The sequence below is a fragment of the Amia ocellicauda genome, chromosome 21, assembly GCF_036373705.1.
Source record: "Amia ocellicauda isolate fAmiCal2 chromosome 21, fAmiCal2.hap1, whole genome shotgun sequence".
In the NCBI taxonomy this organism is placed as follows: Eukaryota; Metazoa; Chordata; class Actinopteri; order Amiiformes; family Amiidae; genus Amia; species Amia ocellicauda.
In genome coordinates, this window is record NC_089870.1 from 20860354 (window position 1) to 20872003 (window position 11650).

General features: G+C 43.1%; 1 protein-coding gene across 1 annotated transcript in view; it reads left to right on the forward strand.

Moving 5' to 3' along the window:
- LOC136716823 (putative N-acetylated-alpha-linked acidic dipeptidase) overlaps positions 1 to 9477 on the forward strand; it is a 52033-nt gene extending 42556 nt beyond the window's left edge. Inside the window, exons 16-17 of the mRNA XM_066694217.1 lie at positions 5378 to 5470; positions 7971 to 9477. Coding sequence (XP_066550314.1) covers positions 5378 to 5470; positions 7971 to 8175 — 298 coding nt within the window. The 3' untranslated portion in view covers positions 8176 to 9477. The remainder of the gene's footprint in view (positions 1 to 5377; positions 5471 to 7970) is intronic.
- Positions 9478 to 11650: the final 2173 nt, after the last annotated feature.

Consider the following 11650-nt stretch of genomic DNA (forward strand, 5'->3'; position numbering starts at 1 on the left):
GGGTGTGGTCCTGGTCAAGACAATCTCCTGAACTCCAAACTGAATGTCTGAATGGGAAAGAAAGGTGATTTAAGCAATTTATAGCGTGGCATGGTTGTTGGTGCCAGACGGGCCGGTCTGAGTATTTCACAATCTGCTCAGTTACTGGGATTTTCACGCACAACCATTTCTAGGGTTTACAAAGAATGGTGTGAAAAGGGAAAAACATCCAGTATGCGGCAGTCCTGTGGGCGAAAATGCCTTGTTGATGCTAGAGGTCAGAGGAGAATGGGCCGACTGATTCAAGCTGATAGGAGAGCAACTTTGACTGAAATAACCACTCGTTACAACCGAGGTATGCAGCAAAGCATTTGTGAAGCCACAACACGTACAACCTTGAGGTGGATGGGCTACAACAGCAGAAGACCCCACCGGGTACCACTCATCTCCACTACAAATAGGAAAAAGAGGCTACAATTTGCACAAGCTCACCAAAATTGGACAGTTGAAGACTGGAAAAATGTTGCCTGGTCTGATGAGTCTCGATTTCTGTTGAGACATTCAGATGGTAGTCAAAATTTGGCGTAAACAGAATGAGAACATGGATCCATCATGCCTTGTTACCACTGTGCAGGCTGGTGGTGGTGGTGTAATGGTGTGGGGGATGTTTTCTTGGCACACTTTAGGCCCCTTAGTGCCAATTGGGCATCGTTTAAATGCTACGGCCTACCTGAGCATTGTTTCTGACCATGTCCATCCCTTTATGACCACCATGTACCCATCCTCTGATGGCTACTTCCAGCAGGATAATGCACCATGTCACAAAGGTCAAATCATTTCAAATTGGTTTCTTGAACATGACAATGAGTTCACTGTACTAAACTGGCCCCCAGAGTCACCAGATCTCAACCCAATAGAGCATCTTTGGGATGTGGTGGAACGGGAGCTTCGTGCCCTGGATGTGCATCCCACAAATCTCCATCAACTGCAAGATGCTATCCTATCAATATGGGCCAACATTTCTAAAGAATGCTTTCAGCACCTTGTTGAATCAATGCCACGTAGAATTAAGGCAGTTCTGAAGGCGAAAGGGGGTCAAACACAGTATTAGTATGGTGTTCCTAATAATCCTTTAGGTGAGTGTATATATATATATATATATATATATATGCATTAGATCTGTATTGATGTTTGAGGCATACACAAAGTCTGATTATTATAATTATCAATTCTGTTGCTTAGCTGTAGGCAAAACGATTCGTGTCTGAATTAAATGTAGTGTTGGGACACAATTGGTTGGCGGTTCCGTGTTTTTAAACACCTACTTCACTCGCTGTGTATAGAGATTGCATTGCCATCGTGTGTCGTCGAGTCTGACACTTTAACTGTGACATTGTTGGCACTTACAGCTCGGCGCTTGCGAGCACAGTCAGCTCCTGGATTCAAATGTGACTTCAGGGGATATTACTCAAATGTAATGCTATTATGTATCTGGGATATATAAAGACTCACTGCAGGAATTGCTTTTAGGACATATAGACTTAAATAATAAAGTACCGCAGCGTTCGGCGTGTGTGAGGCTGTCAGGCATGCGGCACATCAGCGCAGTTTGGCGCTGGTGTTAATCGGCCGCATGCAAACTTGGCTCGGGGTTTCAATTGATGTTTTTTGAAGTCATTTTAAATTGCGTGCTTTCAATGCAAATGTGCACATGTATACAATATTGAACATAATGACACAGAACATTGTCATAAGCTGTGCGATGGGAGGCTGTTTCTATTTATATCCGTGTTATACTGGCTCGAGCACAGCGATCACACCGGCGCCCAGGGCTGGCGTTGCAGAGACTACATCAGCCCACAAACCACTGAGAGAGAAGTCGGCTCACGGTTTATAAAGCAGGAGGAGTGCCAGTTATTGTTCTGCTGTTTTAGGTTCCGGACAGGAGACCCCTGCACAATATCTTGGACAGACCACCCTTAGAGGCGCCAATTGGGACGATTTGAGAACTAAACCGCATTGCAAGGGAAAATGAAGCGCTAGCACGGAAATTTTAATCCACAAACTACATATGAGGTTTGACGTCAGAGATCCAACAATGTGTCTGACCTGTAATTACTTCCATCTTAAAAGCAATTTATTGTACAATTAGTAATAGAAAAAGGTGAAGGTGAAAACAATGGGCTTACTCATCAACTTACTTTTCCTATTTTTCTGCTGCCAATGACTGGCGGGATTTTAGTGTTGCGATTATGACCTGAAAGCTACCAGATGCGTCTAATATTTGTGCAGCTTGGAACGAATCACTGTGTTTTTAGTGTCCAACCTATGGACCCGAACATCTTGTCTTGGACACGGTTACATGAAACAAAATCTATTGGTCACGTTTACAGTTCCACGAACGTTATGGAGGGAAATCCATGATATCTGAAGTTTTCCTTTAATGAAACCACAGTCTGTCCTGTCTACAGTGAGGGCACATATTTTTATGTCCCGTTCTGCTGAATCTCTCTTGAACATTACGAAACCAGTCACATCCAACAGTTTCATTCTCCGCAGGGCCAGGCTGTGTCTATTGCATATCAAGCCCTGACTCTTCAGCAGCGAACAGCACCACTGATAACAAAGGGCCTGAATGGCTGTGTTGATGATTTTTTATTGAGTGCCCGTTTGCTCAGAAGGATGTGACAGTTATTCATTTGTAATCACACCGTGCTTTTATAGAAATGTAATGTAGATGAAAACACTGATAAAAGTCTATTTGACACCTAAAAGCATCAAGTATATAAAATAATAATTAAATTCTCCGCATGATGAGAAAGCGTATATTATTTAATATATTATATACAATTTGCACCATGACCTTCTAATGCAACGGAAGGGATGTATACCGTGCTGGCTGAATAAGTGCTAAGCACGAGACCGTGTCCTCTTTCGACGGCACCGTCCAGGAGGGCAGAGAAATCTTTCGTTCCATCGTTCTCTCTGTTGGTTAACAGGCAGATATGCTCCGTGCCGCAGGCGCTGTGCAGCGGTGATTTCCACACCCGTGGGAGGGAAGACGACCAGACTGTTTTGGTTTTGGTTCCATGATCGTGGCCAGAGGAGAGGGCATCGACATTCTGCTCCTTGCCTCCTCAAGTCCAATTTATCTCCTTTTCTTCTCTTTAAAGAGAGGGATATTGTTTTTTTTCCCCCCTTTGTTGCCATGAAATTAATCAAGCTGCAGAATATAGGCCTAGACTTAATGTTGAACTCCTTCTCAAACATTGAAGTTACTGATTATTTAAAAACCACATATTACAGCTATTCAATTATATTATTAATTTCTTATGCATATTGAGGACATCATACATTGCTTCTCTCTGCAAATATTAATGAAGACCATGGTGTGGGTAAATCCAAACCTGCGATCTGTACCTTGTCGTTATTTTAAGGGAGTACAGCACGTACTTGGATCAGTAGTTTTGTTGTTATTTCCCCTCTATCTCTTGGTAGATGTCTTTTCCCAAACTTTTTTTTTGAAATGTCGTAAATGTCATAAAATAAACACATCATATGAACTCTCATTTTACATGTTAGTCACTGGGGGAGTGTCTTTTCTGTGTTTTTGTCTACCTACATAATGACTTGGTTAATATCTACAGAGTGTTTTTAAATTATAGGAAGTAACTTCAGGTATCATTGTTTGCGCTTTTACTCCGCACCGACGACAAAGAATGTGCGTTTTCAGTCGAGCCGCTCGAATCAGTGGAATCGATAGCAATGCCCTTCTGTACTGTCCCTGGAGGGCCGGCCTCGCTCTGCACCTTTTATATTCGTGTGTGTGGGTGTGTGTTGTCCTTGGTCTTTGTGAGAGGAGGGGAGGGCTAACCTGTCACACTCATAAACAACATAACCTTCCCACAAGTAACAAAATGTTCTCCGTGTGCACAAGAATGTCCGAGGATGAACTATTTCTGTAAAAGGCACTACATTTGCAGCCTGTTTTATTATTATGTAATTAATTAAAACATGCCATTATCGTTCTCCTTTTTCACTTCATCATATTCTGTTCAGTTTTGTGGACGTGTGTCAATCCGTGGTGTAACTATATACACAAACTTCTTAGTATTGATTTAGTGGGCCGATGCCTTTATTGCAGGCGTCTGGCAATTAATAATACAATTGTGTTACATATAATGGAGCATTGTGACCTCACACACTACTGTAACTGAAGGAAATCACACGGGCAACCAAACCAAACACGATATTTTCTGACTGAATAGTGGGCAAGAAGAACCACAACCACAGATGCTTTTGATCTGATCCAGTGCCTGTTTTGAAATGCGTTGCATGCTTTTTAGAGTGAATTTTCTATCATGCAGTGCCTTCCATTTATGTTTGAGAGAGTGTCTTCTTCCAGCCGTCTCTGTAAGGAGAGTAAATGTACTGTCTGCTACAAACTAAATCCAGGCTGGAGACGATAACAGAGCTGATAAAAACTGAGTGTTTGTGTGAGATTCTGGCGTGCTGAAACATTGGAGAAAGGGAAGGCGACTTCACTTCCAGACATTTCACGTTCTGCAGAGTTCGCTTCTGCAGGAGACGTGTCTGTATGCAACACAAAGCCCGTCGTGCCTGGAGACCCATTTCTGATAGGCAATGGCTGCCAGCCGTTGTGTGGCGTTCAGTGCCAGCGCAGATAAGCCAGTATTGTGGAAACACATTTAATTACCATGGAAGTATTTCTCTACTTTTGCCCTGCCAGACGTTACTGAGGAGAACATGAAAGTAGAGATAAATATTGCCCTGAATTCTGTATTATAATAACGTTTTTTTAAGATTTGATTAACAGTATCGGCGGTTATTCGGGATGTATTGCATAATTAAGTTCCTTGAAAGATAATTGCATAGGATTGGTTCTCTTTGTTAGTGATGTTATCTAGTAGCAACATATGGGGAGTGTATATTTTAAGTAGTTATTTATTTTAAACTGTGCCAACAGTGTTTAGCTTCTGCCTGTGGATTGTTGCACCAGCCGGGAGCGGCCTGGTTGACTTGCCGTGTCATTTTTGCCATCGTTCCCGGAGCCGGCAGACGCGGACGGTCCCACACGGTCCCGATCTGCCTTGTGGGATTGTGCGTCCGTACCTCCAGCCAGAGATAATATAGAGATGCACCTTGATATTGTGGCCTGCCTCTCCACGTCTCTAGCCTGGAGCGAGAGTTTAGATTCAGTGGTGGGTGATGAGGGAAGCCCCCCCGAGATGGAAGCGGGAACACATTTTGGGGCCAACAAAAACAGGAATTGAGAAATAAATTAAATCTGTGGGCATCCCGCTCTCGTTTATAAACTGCTCGGAGACACGCGGTAATCGATGAAACACGACATAACCCTTTCCTCCTCTGCCTGCAGCCCCATGGAGGTGCGAAGACTGAACGACCAGCTGATGAACTTGGAACGAGCCTTCATCGACCCCTTGGGCATCTTTGGCCGGCCATGGTTCAGGTAGGCGACGATGAAGATATATATTCAGATTGAACAACGGTGGTAAAATAATAAAAACAGAGCAAATATTCAAATCACAGTTCTGGAGCACAAATGGTCACTATATGATAATGTGCCAGAAATCTAACATTAATTACGAGATTAGCAGGAATGGTACGTGTTCCTGGAATGATTAACCCTTTCATTCCATTATAGAGTTTACACTATTAAATAGCATAAAGGAAAAAATGAAGGCAAAAAACCTCTATAAAAGACTTTAAAGTAATGATTTAGAAAGATATACAGAAAGAGATGGATCTGTGTATTTCTCTCTTGTCAAAGGCAAGAGCCCAGTAGTGGCTCAGACTTACAAGATAACCTTACAAGATTTCATGTAACCTGATTTAGGGACACCGCAAGAAATAACTTGCTCGAAACAGTTCCTCAAACCAGTTGATTACGTTAGGGGCGCGTTCAATTTCCTGCCACTGTCTCCGCGCCCTCGGGAGCCGTGCCAGCTGTGCGGTTCCTCTCGCTCTTGGCCCACATATCGAATCAGGTGGCTGTCCGCCGTGCGCAGCATTGTTATCGTGGCTGGAGCTGAGTAGGAGGTAAAGCATTTCCAGTGACTCATGAATCCTGACTCTCTGATGATCGGGGAGGTTTATTAGTCATGTGCATTATGTAAATGCACTCCCGTCTCCACTGGTGATGGGTGTGTGCGTGTGATGCTCCCGTTTCCATTGAGGGGGACCGAGGTTTTGAAACTGCTCAATCAGAGTTTTAGTTTTTTTATAAACAGCACACAGATTTGATCCTTAAAAACACATCGATCCTCTTCCTCGTTACTCAGTTGCCTGGCAGGTCAATACAAGGGTTCAGGCTTCACCAACTGAACACGGATAATAGTCGTTTAACAAACACACACACCAGGGTTTGAAGTGAAACTGGTATTTTCAATGTGTCCCCCTTCGAGAGAGAGCTTTCTCTGGTGATCTGGCAGACCTGATACCAGACTTGATTAATTTGAGCCACGTTTTGTTGTTGTTGTGATTTTAGGTTACAGACTTTATAAGTGTCTGTGGGTGACGGGAACCACACAGAGCTGGGTGTTCACCATTAACTCCTACTTTGAGTGCAGATAAAATGTCATTCCTGCTGTTTAAGCGCAGGTTTGTTCTGTGTGGCAGATTTGCAAACTGCGCCTTTGTCTTAGCATGTTCAACACATGAATTCAATTAAGTGGAAGTCTCTATTTACTTCTGCTTCTCTGCTAACGATAAAAAAAACAGTGAATGACTGACAGATTGAATTGGACTGAGATCCTTTCCACCAGACCTCTGCTTTGCCTCTGAAGAAAATGTTTTGTTTCGCTCGTCTTGTTACTGGTTTATTGTTCCTGATGTTACCGAGAGCGGAGTTGGGTAGTTTCTTATCAGAGCATCCAATTAACTCAGCTAATTGACTTCTGCGATTTTGGTTATTTTCCCCTAATTTCCCCTGCAGAAACCTCGACCGATTCTGCCGACGTGTTTGTACTTTTCCATTTCATCCTCAGTAAGATGACAATGTGAGCGACGGAGGACAAAATTATCAGCCACAGCAAAATGGGAAATTATTAGAGGGCAAAGAAGCTTTAATTAACAAGGTGTTTTGTTCTCAATTATCTCTTTAATGATAACAAAAGTATTCAGTTTGCCATGGGGGGAGATACAAATTGAAGCAGGACTCGTATATATGTCAGTTGTACGAAAAGCGGCAACGTATGCTCAACGATAAATACACTATTATAGCCTTCCTCGTTAATTCACTGTGCTCGTCATTAATTCCCTCACTGGCAATGATATAGATCCACGCAGACTTATTGATTTGTTTTCTCATCTGCACATTATATTTTTAGCACATAATAAGACAACAGGTGTATAAAATCCCTTCCAAGCCTGTGGGTGGAAAATAACCTGCTTTAAATTAACCAGAAAAAAAGAACGTGACGCCAAAAACAAAACAAATTAAATTCGAGGTGAAACACTGTAACTGCGAGTCTCAGATTTCTTTAATGTTGTTGTTTTCAAATAAAATTACAGATCACAGCTCAGACTGATGTCATAATAATCTCAGCCTGTGTGTCAAACGCATTTTTTCCTCAGTTGCTCGAGTGACGCAGAGCTGTCGTTATATGAAACGGGAGCCGAAGTGACCTTTCCCGATGTTAAATTGGGACTAGAAAACTGAATTATCGTCTCCTCTGGGGGAGTTATTAGCGACAAAGCGATTCCTTAGATCTCCCGGAAAGACGTTCACTCAAAGTCATGTTTTTTTATTACTGTGTTTTGGAGAGACTTTTAATATGCCGCGCTGCCGTAAATACAGATAAATAAAGACTAATCATTACCATCATTTTGTAAGAGTTAATAGCTGGTTTTTGTGTGTTTTTTTGGTGATGGTGCGGAGTAGATGCTTGTGGCTTTTGGTTTACAGGTAGTTTCATCCCTTCCTTTGATTAAGTCCATTTCTCCTGCAGGCACATCATTTTCGCCCCCAGTCAGCATGATGCCTACGGCTCAACGACCTTCCCTGGGCTGACAGATGCCTTGTTTGACATCGAGGCCGACCCCGATCAAGCCAGGCGATGGAAGGCTGTGAAAAAGGAGGTCTCCGTGCTCGCCTTCACGATCCATTCGGCAGCCAGCACCATCACGGACGTCAACGCCATCGGTGGGCTGTAACCACGCCACGCCACGCCACTACCGGTTACTAAATCCCTGCCCTGTCGTACTGCACCCGTCTGCGACAATAACTTGTGGAAACATTTTCAGAGAATCAGTGAAGGATTCTTAGATTCATATCCAAACGTATCCAAGATTTCACATTTCACAATCCTATGCATACACAAACAGGTCTGATCATCATAACTAAGTTTATTATTATTGTGGGGGAAAAAAACTGATTTGTGAGCCCTTTTGTCTATTTGGTCTATACGGTTGTAGGAGAAGCAGAAACAGTTAGGGATTTCTTTTTATGTACAGCGCCTCGGCCTGCGAATAGCATTTCAGCTGGGAATGTCTAGTAAAAGTCTTTTCATGGACTAATATCCATTCTTGGCTTCTCTCCCAGCAGCCCCCCGAAAGCAGGAGCTATAATAAAAGCCTGCAATTAGAGCAATCATACTCAAGATGTTTTTTTCACAAACTGTGCTGGGCTAAATGGATTTTTTCTCCCCATCAGTTTTTACGGTTTGCTTTATTTTTTTTCTGCGGTTTCTGTTCTGTTTCAGCTTCATGTTTGTTTTATTTTTGTCAGGAGACAAACTGTTGGCTCAAAAGAATCACCAGGCGTTAGTTAGCTATTCGATTCTCTTAGCCATTTCTTGAATAAACTGATCATGCAAATCATGCAAATAGAAAAATATGAATGCCTAATAAATGTATTCTTATACAAAATAATTATCGTTAACAAAATGGGAGTGCATGAAAGCCCCGTCTGGCAGGAACACAGTGACATTCCTGTTAACACTGCAATGTACTCGTGTGCAATTTGTCACTTCTTAGCTACAACGTTAGCTTTTCCCGTGAAGATCATTTGCAGCCCAGCGTTCGCCGCACAGCCAGTCGGAAGCGCTCGGAATAACTCTTGCTCTCGCGGATGTCATGTGTGTATGGCAGTAGACAAGCAATTATAAACGGTGGGACTTCAAATGCAGCTGCCTTCGATCATAGCAGGCTGGTTATTCCACGCCTCGTTCCCGGTGGAGGTGGAATAAACTGCCTGCGAACATCGGGGCGGCCCAGTGTCTTTGCACCTTTCGACGTCAAGACGCATCTGTGTAGATCACATTGCCTTCTTTTCCTACACCTCAGTTTTGCTGAAATGTGTTAATTATTGTTGATCATGATGTAATTTCCCTTGTAATAACAGTCTGAATGTGTGTAACTGTGTGTTAGTAACTGTCAAACCATGTGTGCAACCTTGGTCCAAGAGACCCCAGTCACAGGATAGATTTTTAGTTTCTATTAAAGCACTATGGTTGATTGAGGTTTCCCTGTCTCATCTCTTCTGCCGGTCTGGTCTGAGTGTCGAAATGTGATGTGATTTCCTGTGTCGTTTCCACTCAGCCTTTGTCGGCTACAGACGACTGCCTGGCTGGATAAACGCATGAGCGGAGAATAATAAGCCAGGGGCAGTAATGGTCCCCGTTAAAGACCTGATTTATATTTTATTGGGTGTCACGTCTGATTTATCTGCCAGGTGCTGATCAAGTATGCCGCGCCGAGGACCACGGTCTCTCGGCGAGGCTCTGAAACACACACGGGGCCTTCGCAGCCATCAAAGGGTGTCGGACGCTATCGAGGGACCCAGCTCGGGCGATTCGCTCCGAGAGAACAGAATTGATTCCAGGCGTGTTTTCAATCCGAGCTGCAGACGTGTGCCAGTGTGCATGAGCTCTGTGGCCCGACTGGGACGATGCACATTTGGTTTTTCCGATGGATTCTTGGCAACAGCGCCTCGCCACACACTACATGCACAATACTGTCATGACAGCGATACAAGAGCTAGCGATTGTGTGTTAATTTATGGACACATGACAACGCCACAGCTTTAGTGATTGTGTGCCTTAGAGAATAAAAGGAAACGTCCCTCTCTTGTTGGTACAGAGGTCTGCGACACGAAAATATGAACAACCCAATGTGACTAAACTGATAAGAGTCCTGGACAGATCTACTGAGTGGCAACAGCCAACTGTTTAAATACAGACCAGGGGGAGCGAACTGCCTGTTTGGCTGTCAGAGAGATAACCATTATCTCTCACTTGGATTTTAATTTGTAGATTGTAACCCTAGCAGGTCCGATCCAAGAACCAGAACATCCACGTCATAAAACATAACACTTTATTTTAACGTGAACGGATTGATATGCAGGCCTCTAATGAGCACCCGTTCGTCGGTCAATAAAGATTATTGTATAGTTCTTTAGTTTACTTCTCAAGGATGTACATTGGCTCACGGCAGCTAAACTTCAAACCCTCATATATCATAAAATAACTTCTCTATAGTTCTTGGAGCATTTTTGTGGACACCTCAATTGAATCATGATTCAGTGGCTGGCGTTTGACGGGACCGTATCACTGCTTCGATTCCATTCACACAGCAAACAGAGTGACTCACAGGTGAGCTTTGGGAAGCTGAGGGTTTCATTAAAATCCAAGGCTAATCCATCTATCCTAGATGGAGATCTATAATTAGTTTTTTTTTTGCGGTGGGGGGGTGTTGGCACCATGTGGAATCTAATTGCAGAACTTCACACAACCTTCGCACTATCAGGAGTTTTACGGAGACAAAGTGTGAACTTCTGTTTCGGCTGCTTTTGCAGGATGTGAATCGACGTTATTTTAACTGCTCTGGATTCGGTCTGGTATGTGAAAAAAACACAGAGAATCAGCCTATTTCCGCGCACACTCTACAGAAGCGAACAGTGCGAGTTCTGACCATGTGTCCTTGGCCGAGTGAGGATCTTGTAATGAGATTATACAGCCTTTGCATTTAAATCCCGTGGGATAGTTAGTCACATTAAAGCCTGAACCGAAAAATAAAACATCTTTTAAATGAATTGCTGATGAGGGCCTTCTTGTGCCAAGTCGAGGCAGAGAGATATGCTCGATTTAAATATATATATTTGGATAATTTACCCGTGCAGTCCCGTTAAAAAGGCAGTTTGATCAGCAGAGCCTGCCTGTGAGTGCATTCCCGACTCCCAGAGAGATTTAAAATAAACGTCAAACCTCAGTGCAAACAGTGATGCTGGATTCTTGTGCATCTCTGTGGCAGCATTAACCATGCCTGTCAAGAAACGTCCGCCCTGCTTAGACTGGCACAGGTGCGCCCCACACGAAAATACAGCGGTTTATGTGAAACTGCTACACTTTCAATTGTCTACCTGGTTTCAGTTGTGTGACGATTTTATTTGTGAGCAATCAGTGCCAACTATTATAAGAGAAATATATATAAGGTATAGTAGTAGGAATAAATACTTCAGTGCAGTTAGCAGCTGTTTCTCTGTCTTTTTAAGTATTGTAAATAAGACTTGCATCTGAAACAAGCCGAGCTGTATGATTTTATCACATCTGTACCCTTTAGATTAGCCTACAGATTGTTTATTGTAATTGCCATTCTTTTATTTGCCAATGCCATATCACATTTTCAGGAT